This window comes from Zonotrichia albicollis, chromosome 6 (assembly GCF_047830755.1).
Source record: "Zonotrichia albicollis isolate bZonAlb1 chromosome 6, bZonAlb1.hap1, whole genome shotgun sequence".
In the NCBI taxonomy this organism is placed as follows: Eukaryota; Metazoa; Chordata; class Aves; order Passeriformes; family Passerellidae; genus Zonotrichia; species Zonotrichia albicollis.
This window is the reverse complement of record NC_133824.1, coordinates 15,101,366-15,124,055: the sequence shown is the minus strand read 5'-3', so window position 1 is coordinate 15,124,055 and position 22,690 is coordinate 15,101,366. Positions and strand designations below refer to the sequence as shown.

The following is a 22,690-nucleotide window of genomic DNA, read 5'->3' as shown; positions in this document are numbered from 1 at the left end:
AACCAGCAGTCACTGAGAAATCCATCTCTCAGTTTCTGCCGAAGAGAATTCGTAGCAGAACAGCCCGGACTGGAACCAGAAGGCGCCCTGGGTCCACTTCTCGTGATCTGCTGGACAGATCGAGACGTCCAGACTGCTCTGGCGACAGATTTGGTAAGAAAGCCTGAAAATAAGAACATGGGAGGCACACCTTCCCAGGAACAACGGGAAATTTTGTCCACCTTATAAGGTGTGACACAAACATACAAAAATTAATTAGCTCTGGCCTTAAAAGGCCGAGAGGAAAACCCCCGAGACGCACCAGACGTCCGGGGGGGGGCCCTCGGAAGAGGGGGGAGCAGGACTCCGGAAAAAATTAGCTCTGGCCTTAAAAGGCCAGGAAGAAATAACCCCGAGACGCAGCAGACGTCCGGGGGGGGACTCTCTGAAAGAGAGGGGGGAGCAAGGCTCCAGGAAAGAAAAAATTAGCTCTGGCCTTAAAAGGCCGAGTGGAAAAATGCTCTTGGAGAAAAAAGAGCAAGAAATATTATTAAAACACCCGGTCCCAAAACCCAGAAACCCTGGGAAACTCCCAAAAAGCGTCCAAAAAGTCCAGAGAGCATGGAGGACTCAGGGGCAGAGGGAGAGCAGGGGGGAGGTGAGAGGGGACCGGGGGAGGCGCTTTCTCGCAGCCAGGCAGCGGCGGAGCAGGCGGGGAGCGCGGGTAAAGAAAAAACAAAAGACGCGTGTTCAGATACGGCTTTGCTAAGCTCAGGGCCGGGGGGTGCAGCGGCCCCGGGGGCCGGCAAGGTAGCAGAAACGCCCGCGGCGGGCAAAACTCGCAAAAAACCCGGGCGGGAGAAGCCACAAACCAAAGCCGGGGCGTCTGACCCATGCAGCGAAATTAGGGGAATTGCGCAATCCCAGAAAGCTGCGGCGAGACGCAAGAGGCGCGTGGTTGTGACGCAAAAAAAACCCGGTGCGAGTCGCGGCGGGCGCGGGTGCCGGCGGGGACGGCCGCACACACACTGACGAAAGGCCACACACACACACAGCGTCGGAGGAGGAGGAGACAGTCAGGGGCAGACCGAGGGGGGAAAATTCAGAGGCGGAATAAAAAGGGAGAGGAAAAAATTACCTCGGGAGAGACAGAGGGCGGCTCGGAAAGCACGCATGCGCAGAGTAAAGAGCGCGGGCGGGGGCGGGCCAGACCCACGGTGACGTCTCAGGCGAGGAGGGGCCCTCTCCAGACTTGGTGCCTTTGGTAAAAACCCTCGGGGTCCCAAGCCTCTCCCCTCCTGGGGAGGCTTGTGTGTGTTCTAACCCTATTGTCAGTTGAATCAAAAACTAGGTAACCCCTGAGTGCACAACATGCCGGATCGGTTCAGCGGAGCTACAGCATCATTTCGTAACGACTCTGCAACTATACAGCGATTTTCCTCAACAAGATATAAGAAGAAACGAATACTCAGACAAAAGTCGGGACTCAGACTGCAAAGGACAACTCAGAAGAGAAACAAGAGAAACGAAAGACTCTGGGGGGTTTTCCCTTTGGGGTCTTGAATATTTCTGTATAAGAACGAAAGACTCTGGGGGGTTTTCTCCTTGGGATCTTGAATTGCAATAGGCAATGGGATAAATTTACCTATTACAGGGGAAACTGACAAAGGATCATATATTGATCAGCTGGCAGATTTCTTTGACATTTCTCCCATTTGGAGAGAAATTTTAAGGGTAGATTTTTTTTGACATTTCTCCCATTTGGAGAGGAATTTTAAGGGTGGATTTCTTTGACATTTCTCCCATTTGGAGAAGAATTTTAAGGGTAGGATTTTATGTTTTAGTAGTTTAGGATTTTATATTGTAATAGCTTTCCTAGTCCTCATCCATGTCGTCCCAGATGCCATGAATCAGATTGTAAAAGAGGTTTTCTTGGGGCAAACAGAAGGGGGAGATGTCGGATCTCAATATCTCAGTCCTGAGATGCTGAGCCTCCGAGACCAGCTTGGGGGTCTCGGGAGTCCTGGAATGTTGCCAGAAGTGTCTGGTAGCTGGACTTTAACCCTACACAGGAGACGACAAGGATGAGGGCTTCACAGGGCCTCACCGGGGTGAAGGGTGGAAAGATTAGTTAATTAGAGGGTGAGACACAAGGTTTAGGATTTATGTACAGGGGGGTTTAGAGGAGTAAGATGGAGGAATTGGGGTGTGTCCTGTCCTCCTCCTTCTTCCTCCTCTCCTCCATCTTCTTTGGCCACGGTGGCACCTTTCTATTGGTTATTACTGAGAGTACACCGAGTTATAACAATAGATGGTATTGGGGAAAAATGATAAATATTGTACACGTAGCAAAGGGTATAAAGATACGTGGCTGCCCAGAGGGCAGGTTAGAGTGTGCCCATGGCTGACTGCTGTGCAGATCTCTGCCGGCTGAAAGAACATCTTTTAGATAAACAATTAATAAACATAAAACCAGAAAGAAGAACTGAAGCCTCTTCTCGTCCTTCAACACGCGTGGTGCCCCAAGGCCATCCCGGGCCTTTCAGGCCCCTCAAACAGCCGAGATAAACCGGCAAAAGGGGACGTACAAGAAAGCTGGAGAGGGACTTTTACAAGGGTGTGGTAGTGATAGGACAAGGGGGAATGACTTCCAACTGAAAGACAGTAGGTTTAGGTTAGATATTAGGAAAAAATTCTTTTCTGTGGCAGTGGTGAGGTACTGGAACAGAGAAATCATTTATGCCCCATTCCTAGAAGTGTTTAAAGCCAGGCTGCATGGGGCTTTGAGCAACCTGGTTTAGTGGAAGGTGCCCCTGTCCATGGTAGGGAGGTTGGAATGAGATGTTTAGGGTCTGTTCTAACCCAAACTATGATACTTTGAAACAAATGCAGTCCTGTCCTGCGCACACACTGCAGGAACCCTCCACTCCTCCTGCACACCCTGCCTCTGCACACACACAAACACCATCCTGACCCTTTTCTTCATTTGCCTCTCTGTGGGTGGATTTTGCCTACCATTCCCCATAAAACCTGTGTATACAAATGCCCTGCTCCATGCTTCCTTTTTAACTCTGTGCTCAAGCCCTGGCACAGCTTCACTTCCTGACCAAATCCTTGTACCAGACCTCTTCCAAGCATCTCCTCATCACACTCTGTATAGTCATATAAAACTGCCCATACACATTAACCAGCCCCCCTGCTTTGTCTTATATACCTCTTGAAGCCCCCAGGCTCTCAAAGCTGAATCAGAGAACTTTAAGATGAGGCACAGGTGATGTGTGTTTCTCAAGGTGGCACACAGGTGATGTGTGTCCCATATAACCTCAGGCTCTGGCAGCTGGTTATTTCTCACAGGAGTGCTGCTGTTGTGCAGGCTTACTGCTGACAGGGCCCTTGGGCCATCTCTGCAGTCCTCTCTGAGCCTCCCCCTGCCTGGCTGTGACTAACATGGAGCTTGTTTATTGTGGCTCCTTGATCCTTTCCTACGCAGGTTTCAGCCAGTGCGTGGCAGGAATGTGTTTATATCTGGAGTCAAAATGGTCTTAGCACAAAATTTGCTTCTGGGTGTTTTGTTAAATCTAACCTTCTTGCTTTTGTGCCAACTGGCCCCATCTCTGTGGTATTTTGAGTGAGGCTCTATCTTGTTACAGGTAAGAATTTTTTTACATTGAGAACTTCCAGTCATGGCAACAACTTCCCCAGGGATGTGGTGGAAGAGAGACCTCATCACCAGAGATTTTCAAGGCTTCCTTTCCCATGAAAAGTTAAACCAGGCTGTCTTTTGAGGTCCCTTCCAACCAGAGCTGTTCAGTGATTTGATTATTCTTTAGAAATGTTCTGTCTTTGCACCAGGCTGCTGGCAGCTCTAGGGGTGATATGTCATTTGGGAATATGTCTTCAGGAATTCAGCCAAGGGTTCTCTGTGTTGGGGACCTCCACAAATCTTACTACATGTGCAGCTCAAGAGAAATTGGAACTTTGAGGGGATGGGGGACAGTTGGTTTGTTTTCACCTGTCATTTTGTGAGCATTAGCACTTGATGTCTAGTTCAGACCTCAAAATGAGGTCAGTGTTGATGATAAGGTTGAGGCTGCAGGCATGCTTGACAGAAAGTTAGTGACACTCTCCATTGTGATGAGAAAGGAGATAGAAGGGATAGCTTGACTGAAAAGATTAGGAACTGTGCTTTGGCTTTGTTGAATGTGAACAGAGAAATGACTGAAAGAAGATGACTGAGATACAGGCTGAAATTGTAGTTTGGCTAGAAGCAGGCTGGTGTAGAGTACAGAGCCAGAACTACAAGTCAGCAGAAAGGAAGTGGGAATTTTATGTGAGCTATTATCCAGATGCAGGGTGGGGGTAGAGGTTGTGAGCAGAGCTTTGTATAACATCTCCAGAAAGCTGGGAAAAGGATAAGCCAGCTGCTCAGATATACTAAGAGAGCAATTAAAAGAGCAGAAGGCTGAGGAGACTTTTCCCTTCCTTAGGAACTACTGGGGTATTCCTGCTATGTTAGCACTTTCAGCTCTATTGCTTGGGAGCTGAAGAGCTGCAAAGAACACAGAAAGCCTTGAAAATCTTTATATAAAGGGGCCACTACTGCTCTACCTCAGCCATGGAATAAGAATCCCTTTGGGCAGATGGAATGCAGCAGAGTTGTCTTCTGCTGTGTTTCCACTGTGCACTGGTGTAACAAATGAGACCCTCCTTTGTTAGCAGGGGGAGGAAAGAGAAAGAATGCTTTCAATTAAAATACAAAAGATGGCTGGGAGTGGCATCATTGTGTGCTCTTGAAGGACTGTGATTCCAGTCTGAACAACTGACCAGTGTGGCTCCTTCCTCACAGAGAGAAGAGATGAAGAGCAAGTAGCATTTCCCCAAAAAGAGAGAAAAGAGTAGATTTAATGAGCATTGCTCAACTGGGAGAAAGATAAAAGAGCGAATTAAATGGGGCATTTGTATGTGCAAGGGAAAGCAGGGAAACATCTGCCCCATAGCCTGCATTGTTGGAGTGAATATGTAGGTCACAAGTCCCTACTTTTTTCCCAGCATGATGGAATAGAAAGCAAACAGGATTATATATGTATATACACACCTTGGCTTTATTTTGCTTTGGTCTGTGCATTTTGCATAGGCTATAAGATACTTATGTCATGCAAAATAGAGTGCACAGTGACAGTGTTTGCTGTCACTGCAGTTTTACATCTTTGCTTTCCACACAAGCATAGTTGTTAGTGGACTCTTGCTTGGCCATTATGATAAGGAAGCACTGGCTGCTGTTGGAGGCCAGTCATGGACAGGCTGGGCTACAGAAATGGTTTAGGGTATCAGGAAGATGACTAGCTGCACAAGAGGTTTTGTTATATTTTGAGATGGAAAGAAGTGGGATGCTGAACAGGTCACAGGTCATTATGCTAATTAACTGCATCTGGGGACAGAAAATAAGTATTTTCTCAATGTCCATGCCAGTGTTAGAGGGACTGTAAATCCCTTTGTTATCACGTGGGGATTCTGAGGAAGTAGTTGATTCAGTCATGCAAGGTTCTTCCACCTTCCATCTTCTCCACAGGGAAGTGAACTGGATTTGCAGCTTAAAATTGTGATGTAGCTTCCAACAGCAAAACCTTTCCCATGGTAATGGACATTTTTGAGAAATAGATTTTCTTGGAATGTAATTCTGTGTATGAGATTATAAACATGAGGGAAAACTACCTGGATGTATACTTTGACCAGGAATAATGTTCACCCACACAGGTGGATGGATTAGAAACTTATTTGGAGACATCCCAGCTTTGCTGCTTCCTTTCTCTGGTTTCATCTATATGTTTGTGCTACCACAGATGTTGTGCTAGCCCTGCAGATGATGTCTGGACTCTGCTTTCTTATAGTTTAGCTTATCTGCCTTACATCAGAAGTATATTGTGCAGTTTCTCTGCTTTCAGAGTGCTTTGTGAAACCAGCACCTGGGCAAAGAACAGCTGAATGAAACTAAACATGGGAGAGGCTGTGGTGAAATGCTATTGGAAAACCTGTAGAACTCCCAGCTGTTGAAAGCATCTCTGGGTGCTGAGCTAACTGTTAATTTTAGCATCCTGTGTCTCTGGAAGCTGGTAGGATATCCAGTAGCTTAATTGGTGAAAAACATTTATTTCCTTGTGCCGGTCAGGACGATGTTCCTGAGCCAGTTATGTTCCAGTCTGGCCATCACAATCCTTGCTTATGTTAGGCTGAATGTTGTTTATTTGTGGGAGCCATGGATAAGTGGCTCACCTTTCAGAGGGATGGGAGATGAGGTCCACCTCACACACAGGGTCTCAGAAGACATACATCTGCTCTGTCTGCTCATTGCTCTTACTGCCTGTTGTAGCTGTCACCACTGAGATCCAGGTTTCGATCTGGGATGAGTGATAGTCTCAGACAGTCCTGCCTTGTCTTAAGGATCTGAGTCAGGAAAATAAATGAAACTACCATGAGTGTGTCTGAGCACAGACTATTATGCAGGAGTCATCAGGGATGGAATAAAAGGCGCTTTTCCTCAAGGTATAGCTCTGTAATAATTAAAGGTACTATACAAGTCAAGTAGACTGATACTATTGCTGCACAGCTCAATGGATGGATGTGATGAGTACAAGAATGGCTTTGTGTAGGCTTTTCCACTGCTTGTCTAGCCAAAAGAGACTACAGAAAAAGGATAATAGGTGAGCAGATCAGGAAGTAGCCAGGATCGTAGGTATCAGACAGTGAATGAGTGAGTGAACATTGGTCTCTGGCTGAGGGGGATCAAGGACTCTTCCTTTAGCAAGGTTCATTTTCTGTAACACTAATGCCTTTGTAACTGAGAAATGCTGTCGGTAGGATCCCAGAGAAGATTCTCAGGGTTTTAGCAGGTAGTGGGCTGCAGAGGTCCAAAGTGGTACAAGGTAGAAATAACAGGAAAAAGTGAACTTCACACCCTACCTGAGTCTCATTTTTCTGGAAGAAATGCTGATGGTTGATGGACAGTCCCAGTTTTGTGCTATTGTTGTGAAATGTTAGCAGTGATTAACAAAGTTAGCAGTGATTGGCAGGTCAGGAACAAATGTGTACCATTGGCATGTGAAGTGACATGTTTGTGGCTGTGTGTAATAATTGTTGTATATGTATTGTACAGATAGGTTTTTAAAAGCAAAGCTAAAAATTTGGACCTTATAAATTAGACAAGGGCAGATTTCTAGCTGTGTTGACAGCCCTGATTCTGCTCATTGAAGCATGAGTGCTGTTGCATGGTGTGGCCCAGTGTCACAGGGGATATCAAGGAGAAACAATGTTAGACCTCAGCTCTTCCAAATTCTGGGCAGGCACCTTATTGCATCTCTCCCCCTGAAAAGAACCACCTCACTTTGCCATCCTGTGCACTGAAAGATGCAGGGATTTTCTGTAATAAGCCATAGGTAATTGTTTCAGTGCATGAGAACACACACATACCTTTACCTGCATTCATTTGGATGCAGCATATGCCACTCTATATATGTGCACGTATTGTGTAAATGTAATGTGAACACCAGCAAATCCATTGAAAACAAAACCACTGTTCTGTTTACATCTACAATATTATTAAAAATACTGGACTAATAAATACATGTTCTTGACAGATGAATTTAGGAACCATCAATTAAGCTTGGCATTCATTAGGTGGGGAGAAGTCCAATCAGATTTCACTGACTCAACAAAGCCGCCTATAAATTGTGGGCTTTTTGTTCTGATGTTTGATGAATTATTCTTCATAATCCACTGTCTACTATGATAAATCTAATCTTTCAGTTTTTGCTGTTTTAATAATTCTCAGAGCAGCCCTGTGACATTTTGTTTTCGTAGAGGGGATAGGAGGGCTGGGACGATGGAAAAAACCCCCTCGCTGTCTGGGAAGTATATTCTCTACAACAAAGTAACGTTTTTCTCACACTTAGAGCTCTGGTCTTGCAGACTCGCAGGGATCAGTGAGCCCTTGGCAACATGAGCCATTATGTGTATCTTGTTGGAAAGATGACCAGCCTAGCATGAGGTTCACGTTCCTTAAACCAGGAGGGGCATTGAGTCTGAGAGCAAAAATAGCGTGCTAGTGTTGATAAAGTGAATTCCAAAAGTCCTGATGCCTTCTGCTGTTAGTGATCCTGCATCTCACTGCTTCCTAAATTTGTCTTGAACAAACTGCTGACACATGGCCAGCATTAATCACAGTGGCAGAGCAGAGCCACTGCATCTCATGTAGAATGATGTTATATAATGCAGGGCTGGGGAAGGGCTCCATGACTTAGGCTCCTGTTCCAGATCACCGTGCTAGCAGCCCTTCCAGAGGGAAGAGAACATACCTCTCTGTGAAGTGGGCAAGTTGAAACCAGGCAGTAATACTCCATCATTTGCTGAAAAACATGGATATAAAAAGGTTGGGATTAAGAGGCAATATATTTCAAAAGAAATTAGCTAGCAAGACATGCACATTTAACTGTTATGGTTTAGAGATTAAGATATCAGACTGGAACTTGGGATATCTGGGTTAAATCCCAGCTCTGTCAAAGACTTCTCAGAACATGCTAGGCAGGTCATGTAAGGTAATACTTTCAGAAAGGACTCAGGATTTGGGAGCTTAAATCCAATTGATTTCCAGTATCTTCCTAAGTGTTTAAGGACAGGATTTGCAAAAAACACTGAGGCATCCTGGTGCCCAGCATTGTGGCATCAGGTAGTATGTGCTGCAGACCTTGGGAAGAGCAGCTGTGCTTTGGGAAAGCACTTCAGCATGTGAGGAAGCTTGTAGCTGACATCTGGGAGCTCCTGGAAAGCATGAATTTGTGCAGGGCCCATGGTGGCTGTGGATCTCATACCATGGCACTCTGGGCTTAATGTGGTCTCTAGGTGCAACCTCAGCACAAATACATACTACTATAAGTGCCAAAGTAAATAGATCCTGTTAGAGCTTTTATATCACTTCTTTGAAATGTGAATATTAATACCAACAATCATGCATGTTTTGCGTATTTAAAATTAAATGAGCTTCATTCTTCAGAACTAAACAATCAGGGCTGTGTTTCCAGCAAGTGAAGTACAGCACACATTCATTTGCTGGTGGAGCCTGTGCTTGTTGAGGGAGACCTGGCTTGCAGAAGGAGCAAAGGAAACCACTGTGTGCAGGGACACTGCTCACCTGCATGGCTGTAAACCTGCAGCTGGCTGTCCTGCTCCTTTGAAAGAGCAGCCCTAAAGTTCCTTTTAAACGTTTATTAAACCTGTTTCATCTCCTGCCAGGATTTCAGATGGTAACAGTGAGTTTGATGAGGCCATTTGAGACCAGCTGTAGCCTGGAAAAAACTTGAGAGTTCCTGAGGTCAGGTGCGCTCCAAGACTGTCCAGACTTTTGCTTGCTAATCATCCATTCTGGAAATGACAATTTTTGTTAAGGGTGCTTGTGAGCAGTAAGAGCCTGCAGCCTGTTCCAAGAACTCTCTGCTTGCATGAAATGGGTGCAGCCACCTTCCTTTGGAAAGACCCCACTCCCTGGCAGGCAGTGTGGGAACCAGACTCACCTCTTCTCCGCTTCCATGTCACAGCGCCTCTTGCGCGCTTTTGTGTGTCTGGGACACAGCCTGCAGCAGAGGCATTAGCTGCCTCCAGTGAGCTGAGAAAAGACAATTCCATAATGAACGAGGGTTATTTGCTAAGTGGGGGGTCTTGGAGCCCAGCCATGATTGTGCTTCTGTTTTATCTCAGCCTCACACCTGCTCATGTAATGGCTCGGCTGTGATCTGCTCCCTCCCCCTGTGCACGCTCTGCCCTTCTGCTCCTGGGGTATCCATCAATTCTCTGGCCCTATTGCAGTCCCTTGCCTTGCTGTCTTTGTCTGCAGCCTGTGAACGTGCACAAAATTGCCCTGGAATTGTGAGAGGGCCGCTGAGCTGGCTCTGTCAGACATGACTGCTAACCTGACTTCCATGTCCTAAGTAGCAAGTTTATAAATTACTCTTCAATACAAAATAACTCCTAGACACAGCTTTCTTCAACTATGTTTCTTTAGAAAACTTAGTCACGCGATAATGAGGTATATTTTTCCTGCCAGAGGGAACATGTGCAGTTTTTTTTTTCCCCTGTATGCATTCAGTTCTCGTGAAAATTGCTAGATTGACAGTGTAGGCAATTAAGAGGTTTTAAAATCCAGAGCAGATGGAATTTTATCCAATTTATATATGATCTTGCTAAAAATGTACCTTACTGGATTCAAGCCAGTGAACTCCCAATTCTGTATTTTAACCTTTGGGGGATGTTACCCAGCTTTACGATAGTTAGAGTAGTAACCAATTTGTAAAGGATACATCCCTCTGATACAAGGATGTAGGGTAGTGAGAGAGTTGAAGAAAATCCCAGCTCGACCTCATGTGGCAGGTTCTCTGCGTGCATTTTTTTCTTCCTTATGGGATCTTACAGCCCAGCAGGCTCTTGGCCACCTTAAATCTTTATCCTTAATAGATCCTTTCTTCAGGGAATACATAAACTTCACATAAAGGTAGAAGTCCCTGTGTCTTGAACACATTTTCTCTTGAGACACAAATGTCAATAGGTTTGAATTATGGACCTGCTGTAATTAAAAAACACATAACTAGTTGTTTTTAAATGCAGTTGTTTTACTTAATTGATTTTGCCGCCAGGACCAAAGAGAATTAATTAAATAAATAAAATGAACCTTCCTAGTGAATTACTGGAGGCCGCCGAGTCTGTGTTGGTACCTAATTACTGCAAATGCTCCAGTTTGTGGCTAGCAATAGTTTTCTGTGGAAGGGGCTGGGAGAGAAGGGGTGGGGTGGTGTGGGAGGGGGCTCATTCCTTGGCAGCTGCAGGAGGGAACAGGCTGCTCCTTGTAGTATTTTTCTTCCTTTTCAGCAAAAAGAGTATTCGTTTAAGGCTTTGCATGAAGACTTTGCTTAGAAGGTCTTTATTCATATTTAATTGCTAGGTTGCTGCAGCTCCCATCTTTAATTACCTTTTAAAAAGCAGGTTATAAAAATGCACTGACATTCTTTCTTTTTTGTTACTGCATAAATTACAGGCTTCTCAACTGCTCACTTGAAATCAGTTGAGCCTGCTAGAAGGGTAGAACACGGTCCCTTTTCTGACTTCTGGAAACCTCAGTTTATGTTTGCCTTGCCCTACAGAGCCGGACAACAATCCTCAACTAGCATTACATGAACCGTGCCTGAAGCCACATATCTGTGTTGGCCCTTGCTGTGAGCAGACTGACTGTGTGGAGGGGCCTGGCTCATCAGCTAGGCTGAAATTGCACTACCATGGTTGTAGTGCTTGCAGAGCCTGTGCTGCCAAGAGGGTCTCTAGCAGGGTGCTGTGTTATGCAGGGGAGGTGGGCTTCTGCCCTCACCTTTGTCTACCTTGGATTTTGCTTCCTGGACCTGCTCCTGGTAAATCTACTTCATCTGCATCTTTCCTTGTAGTCCAGTCCTGGATTTCTCAGCCAGAGCTTCTAATAATTTCCTCTCCTGCTTGACAAGTGCTTTGCTGTCCCTGATGGGTGCTTTTTCTGAGCTGAGAGACCTGGTTACTTTTATGGAAGGTGTGGCAAAGTCCATCACATTAAACATGTTTTCAGGCCAAGATGTCACAGTTGAAACAGCAATTTTTATCCCCCTGTCCTGAATGCAGCCCTTAACCACTGCTCCCCAGTCATGTGCTGGCTTTCACCAAGTAAGCTTGCTGCTGCTGCAATGCACAGGAATACACAGTCAGGTTTCAGGGGTGATGGTGGGTGGTATTAAATATCTGCAAAAGAAATACATGCAAAGGAGCAGCTGTTGGCTTCTACACCCAGGATGCTGACCATAATCACTTCAAGCCATTTTGAGGACCTTCTGAAGAAGTCTCGCACACTGCCTGGCCACTGCAAGTCCAAGATGAAATGTGCTGCTGGGACTCTGTCACAGGTTTCCATAAGCAGAGTATCTCCAGGGCATTTGCGTGTTTGGCAGGCTTCACTCAGAGGCCAAGCAATGACAAGGCTAAGAGAAGGGACAGAAGAACTATGAAAAAGCTGAGTCTGCCCAGCTTTGGCACATGAACTCTCTGGCCTGTGGGCAGGGCTTTCCTGAGCATGGCTTCTGTTGCTCCAAGCTGATGCCTCTTTCTCTTCTCTCGGTAGATAAAAGAGCTCTTTGTCAGTTTTGAGGACACTCCCTTGGGAGCAGCATCACTAGCCCAGGTACACAAAGCAGTGCTGCAGGATGGGAGAACGGTGGCAGTGAAAATCCAGCACCCCAAGGTCCAAGCTCAGAGCTCCAAGGATATTTTGCTCATGGAGGTAAAATTACATGTTAATTTCAAACTTACAGAATAATTGCCATTGAAGTGTATGGGGACCACATTCATCAATGGTGTAAGCAGGTATAACAACACCAACCTGTGGCTTTGAAACCTCCACAGAGATCAGTGCTGTCTTGCAGGATTAATGCAGAAAATTGGTGAGGATTGCAGTGCTGGTGATTGTATGGATGGAGAGACTGAACAACAGGGTAAGAGGGAAGGAGGAGAAGACAGGTAAAGATTAGTGACACTATGGTAAGTCCATATAAGACTTAAGAAGTAGAGAGTGAGTCCTGAAGTCTCTTTTCAGCCCCTGTGCTCATTAACTGGTCTCAGGGACCATTAACTGATCTCTTGTAGTCAGGCCTGTGTGATCAAGGAAAATCATTGTTCATGATTAGCATGTTTTTCAATTAAATTCTAGTGTGGATTCAACAGTAGATGAAGTTGCTATGATTCGTTTTGTTTCTTGATCAGCTCCGAAATGCTGAACTGATTAATGGTAGAAACAAAAACACTGAAATACAGAGAGGGTCACCTAACAGGGGCAAATATACAAATGAGGGATTCGGGTAGGAAAAAAGTTTCAATGCCTAGCTCCTGTTCCTCTATTGAGTGGTAGGTACCACTCTTATTTCCCAGTGCAGTGCTGTAGCTTTTCCCAAACTTCTAAGTCTAGCTATAGAAAGGAGGAAATGGAAATAAACTGCAGCCCTGTACTGCATTGCAACAGACAAAGATGCCAGCAATACAGTATAAAACAACAAATGGGCAGGGCTGTGGTGGAGAAAATGGGAAGGATTAGGTCTGTAAGTGGTGACACTAAAGCTTTGTGCTCTCCTAATAAAGCATATGTGTGTATATATATATATATATATATACACACACACATATATGTCTGTATATACAGTAAGTGCACAGTAATTAGCAGACAGGTAGGTCCACAGTACTAAAGAGGGGAAGCTTAAGCTGAGGAGTTCTGATGAGTGTTTGGAGGGTATTGCTGATGCAGTAACACAGTTCTCCATCACAGAAGATCAGAAATCAAAAATTCTGCCAGCAACCTCTCAGAGCAGTGTGTAACTAAAGCTTCTTTAGGCAGTTAAAATACCCTGCTTTGAGCAATCCTGGCTAGTCTGCATAGAAGCACAGCTGGTTCCAGCTGGGGCACATAAGTTTGCAACTGAGTATTTAATTTGAACTCACAGTGAAAGAAACTTGAGTTCCAAAGAGATCTCCCAATAAGATAGGATCAGTCTGTTTCAATGCTGTTTCAAGAACACAACTGTTTGAACTGGCTTTGGGTCCAGCTAAGATTTGAATTTGATTCAGATCTTCTCCAGGACTCACTGCAGTGGTCTGCCCAATGAATTTGCTTCTATGAGTCATCATGTGCACAGCACTTCTCAGGGGGCTTATGACATCCTTGTCTCCCTCCCAAAATAAGGTGACAGACAGAGAGCAGTCAAGGATTAAGGATGAGCAGGTAATGAAAGAATATGGGATCAGGGTAATAAGAGGATTCTGTGTGAATGACCCAAAACCTCTATTTACCTTGGGACATTTGCCCTTCTAATAGTGGATATCATAGGAACATACCTCCTCACACCATGTTGCTGTGATTGCTGATTATACTGGTAAGAGACATTTTAACAAATTATTTTAGAATTATTCCTGTTTCATTTTAGAATGATTCCTGATTCTAAATAACAAATTATTTGAATGATTTCTTTTCTGGCTTTAAACTATTCCTTCTGGGAAACTTGGAAATAAACCAATGTATTTTCTTTTGGTAGTTTAGTACTGTCCTTGTACAGACATTCTGGTTTACCATTCACATGTTGTGTATACACAGGTATGAAAAGGTAGCTCAGAATATGACACATGGAGTTTTGTTTTTAAAAGGTCCCTCTTGTGGGGTCTTGGCTTACATGCATCATTGTATCCTTGTGTGGGACTGTTTTTGTGTAGACTGTTAGGAAGCCAGATCACACATGCTAATGTTCTGGTCCTTTAAGAATCAGACGGACATTGCAGCTAGGTAAAGAGGTTGATTTAAATATTGATGGAGATGGTCTCATCTAGAGACTGATGGGAAAGAATCTGAACAAGAATAGGTAGCTGGAAAATTCCTAAATTCACTTGAGGTTTCATAGCATCAATGCTGACTCTTTAAAAATCAGTACAGCATCTGATAAACCCAGAGAGAGATACCTCACTGCTCTCTCTATGTCAATAATTATTTCAAAACAATATGTTGACAGGTGTCAGAAAAGGGGTGGGCAAAATACTTATTAGGAAGTCCCTGCTGATGGTCAAGTTGGCAAATTTATTGAAAGGAGCATTTGAAGAAAGTGGAAAAAAAAGCATGAATTTTCTCACATCAAACATCAATGGAATAATCTTGGAGACCCTATGAAGTTTATGTTCATGTTCATGAAGATCGCTGGTTACATTTCATTTGGGTGACATAAATTTGAAAGGATTTATGCCTCTAGATATAACAGTAAAAAATACAATTCAATAGTGTCTGGAACCTGGTGATTACATTTTTAAAGGAACATTGAGTTTGCAACTGACATTTAGATAAGAGAAGTTGAGACGGGGAAGAGAACAAATGTTGTCACACAACTGAACAGGAGCAGTGATGGTTCATAAATTTATTTTTGTCATACATTTCGATGTTAGCAGCTTCCTGTGTGTACTTTAAATGTTCCTTCTGCAGTGCAGGAGTTCCCACCCCAGTGGTGGAGATTGAGAAAGGGAAACTATGCAATAACACACACTTAAAAGCCTGTTTCTGTTTCCAGATGAATGTGCAGAACACGTAAAATAAAGACAGCAAAGTGCATTCTATTGTTATGGAGTTTTTTACTTGTTTTATGACTCAGTTAAAAACAGTAAAAACAATTTTCCTTAAGATGTGGTCCATATTGTCAGCTTGTGTAAATTTGCAGCTCTGGTGGAGAAACTGTCCCTTTGTATGAACAGAAAGCATACTTGGCTGCTGTGCAGCTTTGATTATGCCATCCAATTGTGTAATGTTGATTCACTCACCCCTTAAATGTTGCTCCAGTCAAATGTTTCAAGGAACTTTTTGGTTGGGATTTTAAAGGTGCTATGTCTCTGAATATCTAATCTCTTTAAGAAGAGCATTCCATATATTCCATGTGGTGAATATATGATGCTTGGGAAATACCTCCTCAGCCTTGTGAGAATGGCTTTGCCTGATGCTGAAGAGCAGCTTGCCCTCTGAGCTCCATCAGAAGTGTTATTTAAGGATCTGTAGCCTACTGACTCTATCCAAACTCCACTGTTTTCTTTGAACTGCCCAGAGGGTTTTCTGTGCTCAGCAGTGGAAGAAGTAACATAGAGGTGACAAGTATTACTTTTGGTCCTCCTCGTGTACATTATCTGAGAGCTGTTCAAATGAAGTCAAAGAATGACTTGTAGAATTATAGGACTCAGAAGATCTCAACAAGGGCAACACCCTTGGTGAGATCTGGCCACGTGGGCTCTTCTCCAGAGCTTTGTTCTCTTACTTCTAGGCAGCAGTCAGCTGCCCTCCCTTTGATGTGTGGGCTATCATTTAACTCCTAGATGTGCCTTTCTCTGTGGAAGAGTAGGCCAGAATTTGTGTTACATGACCAAGGCATGACACTGTGTTGTGATACTGCAGGAACCCTAAAAGCACTTGCTTTTTTTGTTTGTAAGTTACATGGAATGATCCTATCAAAACAGCACTGTGTGTAGCTGTGTGGCTTTGGAGCCATGATCCAACTGATTGTCTGTTTCCTTGTTCTCAGATTCTCCTCTTGGTTGTGAAGCAGATTTTTCCAGATTTTGAGTTCATGTGGCTGGTGGAAGAAGCTAAGAAGAATCTGCCCTTGGAGCTGGATTTCCTCCATGAAGGCAGAAATGCTGAGAAGGTTGCTCATATGCTCAAAAATTTTGACTTCCTGAAGGTGAGGAAACACATATTTCTTTCTATGTATGTGCATTAACAGTCTTCCTCTCTACGTCTTATGCCCCTCATTCACCAAGTGGAGGAAACGTAAGGAGGGAAAATGAAGTTCAGCCCCTCTGTGTTGTTCATCCTAGACTGCTCTGCTAATATGGACCAGAAAATACTCTGAGACATGCTTTCTCCTTGTTTGTCTCCTACTGAATGCACTCTGTTGGGTCAGGAGTGGTGGCTTGGGACCAGCAGTCTCTGGAGCCTGCTGCTCATTTCCCCAAGTTTTCTTTCTGAATTTCATTTAAATTTTCTTTTTGAACTTGTTCAGAGACTGTGAATTTGCCATTCTGTACTGAGCCATCTTGTGGTACCTTTCCTTGGGCTCTATTTCAACTAAGGACACGAAATGGACATAGAACAGAAAAGCTAGACTGAAACTGATGATGTCAAGTAGTATCTCAGGAAAAAGCATATTTACATGAGTCCATCCTACTGCAAAAAATCACATTCTCACCCTAGAATTGGACATTTATCCTTTATACACATCTATGGCTAGTGCATTCATGTCACTTCATACAGAAACCAAATTACACTCATGTGTGGTCTTCCCCACTGATACTTTTAGCCTACCTCCCCCAACTCATACTTAGGTCACTGATAAATATCTCGAGTACAACCAGACATGTACACCTCTCAGTCTTGGAAAGACATAAGGCCACATCTTCAAAGTCGCACTTTGAAGTGTTTTGCTGACATACAAGAAACACAAGCCTCCAGTGTGTGCTTTCTGGAAACATATACAGTGCCATGGTTGCAGTCACTGATGTGCCCATGGCACATACAAAAAGGCAGCAAAAAACACATCCTGTGGACCTTCATGGATACACACTTCTAAAGGAGCTTGTTCCCTCCTGTTCATGCAGAAGTCCCAAGATAGCAGTGACAGAGGTGTGAGATAAGGTGAGTTTTTGTTAGGCTTTACAGGCTGATCTATCAATTTTTCCTTGCTCCTTCCATGAAAGGGATGTAATTCCATGTTGCCTAACACCAACTTTGGAGCAGTCCTTTTGAAGCCCAGTGTCAGCAATGGCATTCCCGTAGATGCAGGTAAAAGCCACCACAGGGAAGGCCAGAGTGGTTTTGCTGAGTGGGTGCCTATCAGAAGTGATGCACCTTGGAGAGCGTGTCCATTGCACTGTAAGTAGCGTACTGTGAGATAAACCCTCATGGAGACAGCCAATCACCTCCTTGCTGGGGTAAGGAGCTATCATGGTATCAATATGTGTAACAATAACAAATGACTTGAGATGGCTAAATAATGGATCCTCTCATCTGACCTGCCAATTCAGAGACGTGTTCATCACCTAAAAGCAGCAGAAGAATTGGGTTTCTGTATCATAAATTTTCCTAAACATGCCAGAAAGCTGAGAAGTAGATTTTGTGCTGTGAACCTGTTTGAGCTTTTAAAGCCAGAGATAAATTATTTCCACACACGAGCATTAGAGCCAAACATCTGTGAATAATTAAAAAAATCACTGAAGAATTTGGCTGTGATTGAGAGAGGCATCTCCGCCAGCATTAATAGCGCTTTACAAGCCCACTGACTTGCCTGTGTAAATCCTGAGGCAAGACTGAGTGTCGTTGGAAGTGAGCTAAGGGATCAGAGAGCTATATGGGATGGGGAACTCTTAGTTTTGGAGTTAGCAGGCTTTCTCACCAATCTAACTGCAAAGAATGGGCATGCAGATAAGCTGGGAAGGCTGTGAGTGTCTGAATCTCCCTTGCTCATAGTGGCATCAAAGTCTAAGCAAGGTTCACCTGCAAAGTATAACCAGGGGTGTTGAATGATGGGACTGAGAGACACTGAAATTACTCAGCAAAGGAGCCTTTGATCTAAAGTGGCACACACGTGGTAAAGTAGAAGTGGTTTCTCTAGCACAGGAACAGGAGGGAAGCAGCTAGTTTGTAAGGGACTGGGGTATTGTCAATAGTTAAAAGCAACAAATGCTGCTTGTTCAGGAGCTATGATGAGCTACAGTGGCCTGGCTGGTCATTCCCTGGTTTTGGTCAGCTGATGGACAACAACTCTTACCTCTTCCTCTCCTGCCCTAAGGTGCTGGTCCTGAGTCCATGGCTGAATCAGGAGGATGAGGAGAAGGGACTGCACAGCTGGCTTACTATTTGTATGATCGAAAAATATTATGTCTGTCATAGCAGTGGGGGGCACAGTAATGAGAGTGGCCGGAGCTCCCTTATGTCTTTGCTAAAATGTACATATGTGGCTTCACCCATGTGCAAAAGCAGATTTGAGCAGATTGAGGGTTGGTCAGCACAGTAACATGAGGAATTTTGAAGGGAAATTCAGCAAAATGGCTCTTGACAATAGGGACTTCAAGCATAGGAGAAATTTGTCTAGAGAGGGAGGCTGCAAAATGGGGAGCCAGCCTGAGTGACACTTTCATCACTGCCTCCCTGGATGACACCAGACTTCTCTGGTACCTCACTCAGCTTGATCTACCACAGCTTGAATGAAAACTGCTTTGACATTTTACACTCATTACTGTGTTGTTTGCAATAAGATAATTAAGGGTCTCACAGGGTTTCTGTGACAAGTCCCTTATTTGTGACACTCGATTTTTCTCCCAGTTCAATTGCAGATGGCCTAAGTATGCAGGGTTTGTCAGCTCAAAGGCATGCGTGTTCCAAGGGGCACTGCGGAGATACAATTTATGATGAAGGCTTATAATTTTTAAAGCTGCGTAAGTGGACGCTGTGCGTAGCAAACAAGATGCAGTTCCTGTCTAAAGGAGCTGAGTGGATGATTCAGAAACTTGCAATAGGTACTAGTTAAACAGCCCAGCTAGAGGAGCTGCAGAGCAGGTAAGAAAGGTATCTCAGACATCACTGGGAATGGGAGGTGGTCAGAATCCTGTAGAGCGTGGTCAGAAATGTTGCATGAGATCAGATCCTACTGTAGTTGAATTGGTGTATTATCCTTCTACACATTGCTGCTGTCCTGTGGAAGAGGCTGATGGATGAATTTACTTCCCTTGTGCTCATCAAAAAAGCCAAGTCCTCTCTTCAGCTGCTTCCATTTTTACTCCTTTTCTGGGATTTGTGTGATATATTCTTCTTCCTTTCCCATGCTGTTGCTTGACCTAACCCATCTGTTTCTGTTTCAGGTCCCTAGGATCTACTGGGAGCTCTCCACAAGCCGTGTCCTTCTCATGGAGTTTATGGAAGGGGGACAAGTGAATGACAGGGCCTATATGGAGAGGAATGGCATCAATGTCAATGAGGTAACTTCTCAGCCATCTTTGAATTGGATGTGCTGAGCAGCGCAAAACTGATTTTGACCTTGATGCAAAATGGAGGCTGACAGGATGGGATGGGAGAGAAGAATAAGTACACGAAGATGTGAAGGGAGCAATCAGTCTGAGAGATCTCTGTTCTTGTGCTCTTTGGAAAAGTACATAATCCTTTTCCTGTAGGCTGCAGAACTAGGAAGATCTTCAAGGAGACATAGTGAAAGAGGACCATGCTCTTACATTAAAGATACTCATGGTTTGTTCCAAGATGGAAGTTCCTGTTACCCTAAAGGAGCAACTTCAGTTTCTGATTATTTTTATCTCATGAAGTTTGTTATTAAGAGAGATTTGAAAAGTTCTGTCTGTAGCAAAAGGTGGTCAGCTCCATTCATCTGGACAAGTCAACTGGTCCAAAGTGAGACAGTTGTTTCTTTGAGTGAGTTTATCCTATACTTCTGCTATAGGCAGAGGTGAAATCTAGCCCACACACTCAGATAGAAGAGTGAATATTCCTCAAGTCTTGAGAGTCAGAAGGGCTTGTTTTGGTGTATTAACAGAAGGACTCTTAAGCAATATGTACATTTAGATTTTGAGGTGGGCTTCCTCATAGATCTCAGACAGCAGGTCCGTTTTGAGACTGAGGTAGTTAGCATAGTGTAAGCACCCTGGGATTTTCTTTGAATTTTCTCAGACTGCTGGAGATAGCACAGTTGTAGAGAAACAGCTAATTTCAATCTTTCTAACTTGCAGAGGCTTTTGCTTGTGATAGGAGTAATGTAGGTTGAAAATGTTTGCTAATTTTTTTATTTATCCATGCCTTTGGGAAGGTTGTTTTGTGATGACTTGGCACAATACATCTATGCAGCAGTGAAATCACATACTTTCCTGAATCCGAACTGGTCTCTAAATAATAGCTAAGAAGCAATTTTTAAAAAGTTGTCAACAGACTTCTACTGCTGCAAAGTATAAGCCTCAGAGTTTCAGCCATCAATCAGGTAGAGCATGTTACTCAGCTCAGTGGTAGGACTGAATTTTCTTTCTTCCTTTCCTCTTCCCATCATCCGAAGTTAATTATTAACTTTTACCGATTGCCAAAAAAGCAAGGTAGAAAGGGGGGAATACTGAGCCAGACAGAATAATGTGATGGGAAAAGAGATCTGTTATTATGGCCACAGTAAGATGAGGTAGGGGCAGTGCACACCCCAGACTTATCCTGTGGCAAGGTGCAGCAGATGGGGACAAGGTTGCCAAGGTTAATTATTGGCTGCTGCTGTTGTTGCCCTGGGTAAAGAACTGTATGACATAGTGGGGAGATGGGCAAAAAGGCAGCAGACCCTGAAAGGAGCATGAGGAGGGGGTGGCAACCCAGGTTTCAAAACTGTGATCTGGCTTATAATATAACAGCAATCTTGGCTTTCAAGAGATGCATTAGCTCCCTATAAATCACCCAAATATATTTGTTTTATTAGTCCCTCTATCATTTTACTCCATTTTGTTTTATGGTGTGGAGGAAGAGGAGTCTTCACTAAGCAGGATTTCTTTTTTGTGACAATGCAGCCTTGAAAAGCAAGCTGAGCCTCTCTCCTCTAAATGGAAAGGATCCCTGAGGTGAAAGCTCCCTTCAAACCAGGTTACTGACATTTACTTAATACCGTCTGTAGCAGGATTATCATTAAAGCTGCCCAAAAGCACATTAATCTCTCTGGATCCGTCCAAGTGCTGGATTGTAATGGCATTTAATCAGAGAAGGCTTTGATTTCTAAAGACAAGTGCAAACATTGAAATATCTGCCTGTGAAACAGTTACTTATTCATGTACAAGTGCACTTGTACACTGTAGTGTAGCTGAGGAGGAGCGTGCAACTGGGATATTGACGGTGAAAGGGAAATCTGGAGACGGGAGTTACCAAGAATGAGACGTCAGGAATTTTAAGGGAAGACTAGAACATGGCAGGGCTAAGAAGGGGGCATCTGGAAACTGGACTCTTCCTGTTTTAAAACACAACATTTGCAGTCTTGATTGGGAAGGTATATTTGGAAGAAGTGGGTAGAGCAGGGAAGAAAGAAAAATTAGACTGGGGGCTCTCAAGGGGTTTGTAGCATACTATATACAGGAGGAAAGGAAGGGCAGCAAGGCTACTTAGAACATGGATTTTTAAAGAAGATCCCAAATGGCACAAACATTCCTTTTGTATCCATTCTGATTATACCAGATTCATTTGTATTTGCATATGAATCTTAACATTATCTTTGGTCTGCCGCATGTGTTCTCCATCCTTCTTCGTGAGTTCTCTGCCTGTCACTGCAGAGGCTGCTGTATCAGTGGGCTCTAGGACCTGTGGAACTTCTAGATGTGCTCATGGCATGTGCTGTATAGCCTCAAACCAACCAGCCAGCTCAGGTAGCCAAGTGAAGAGTCCCCATGATCTGCCTGATTTGGATTTGAGTCAGGGAAAGGAAACAATGCCATGTACTTCAGCTTGCTAAGAGCCTGGTCACACGCCATGGTTGATTCAAAAGTCAGAAAAGTGTTTTGTCCAGCTGAGAATTGAAAGCAAACAGCTAGGGTACTTAAGATGAGCTACTGTGTGCAATTACTGCCATCTGTTACTCCATCCTACTGTGTTTTTTTCCTTCTTTCTGTTACTAAATGGATTCTGCACTGAAACGCTATCTCTTAGCTCGATAAAGAGCCCGGTACCTTCCTGTAGCTGACGGCTTTGCAACTTGAAATAGACTTTCAGTGTGGGATTTACCCTTCTGCCAAGAGTCAGGAGCTGTAGCTGTGTAGCTGCTAAAATTTAAGTGGGATTTCCCAGGGTGGGATCCTTTTGTCAGCAGTGGAAACCTCTCATGTCTGAAGCATTTGTGCTTATAACACTCAAGTGTTAGATGAAGCAGAGCATAGAGAAGAACACTGTTTCTAGGGAAAATGGCTATTCTTGCTCTTTGCACTTACTGAGTTAGTCTGACGAGAGGTTTCTTTGCAGATTCTCTTACATTTCATCTTGTCTGAAGCTTAGTGAAATTCACAAGGCACTGATAAGCAGGAGTAGTGACCTCTGCTATTTTCAGCTTTTGAACTGTGCACAGACACCAGGTAAAAGAGT

At 44.0% G+C, this 22,690-nt stretch overlaps 1 protein-coding gene across 5 annotated transcripts in view; it reads left to right on the top strand.

Annotated features, from left to right (window-relative positions):
• Positions 1-22,690, top strand: part of ADCK1 (aarF domain containing kinase 1) — an 83,913-nt gene that overhangs the window by 42,112 nt on the left and 19,111 nt on the right. For 4 of the 5 annotated variants that reach the window (XM_074542552.1, XM_074542549.1, XM_074542548.1 and 1 more), the window contains 3 exons: positions 12,155-12,313; positions 16,122-16,280; positions 19,456-19,572. In XM_074542552.1, the coding sequence (XP_074398653.1) occupies positions 12,155-12,313; positions 16,122-16,280; positions 19,456-19,572 (435 nt within the window). The remainder of the gene's footprint in view (positions 1-12,154; positions 12,314-16,121; positions 16,281-19,455; positions 19,573-22,690) is intronic. The other variant, XM_074542551.1, reaches the window with a different exon arrangement.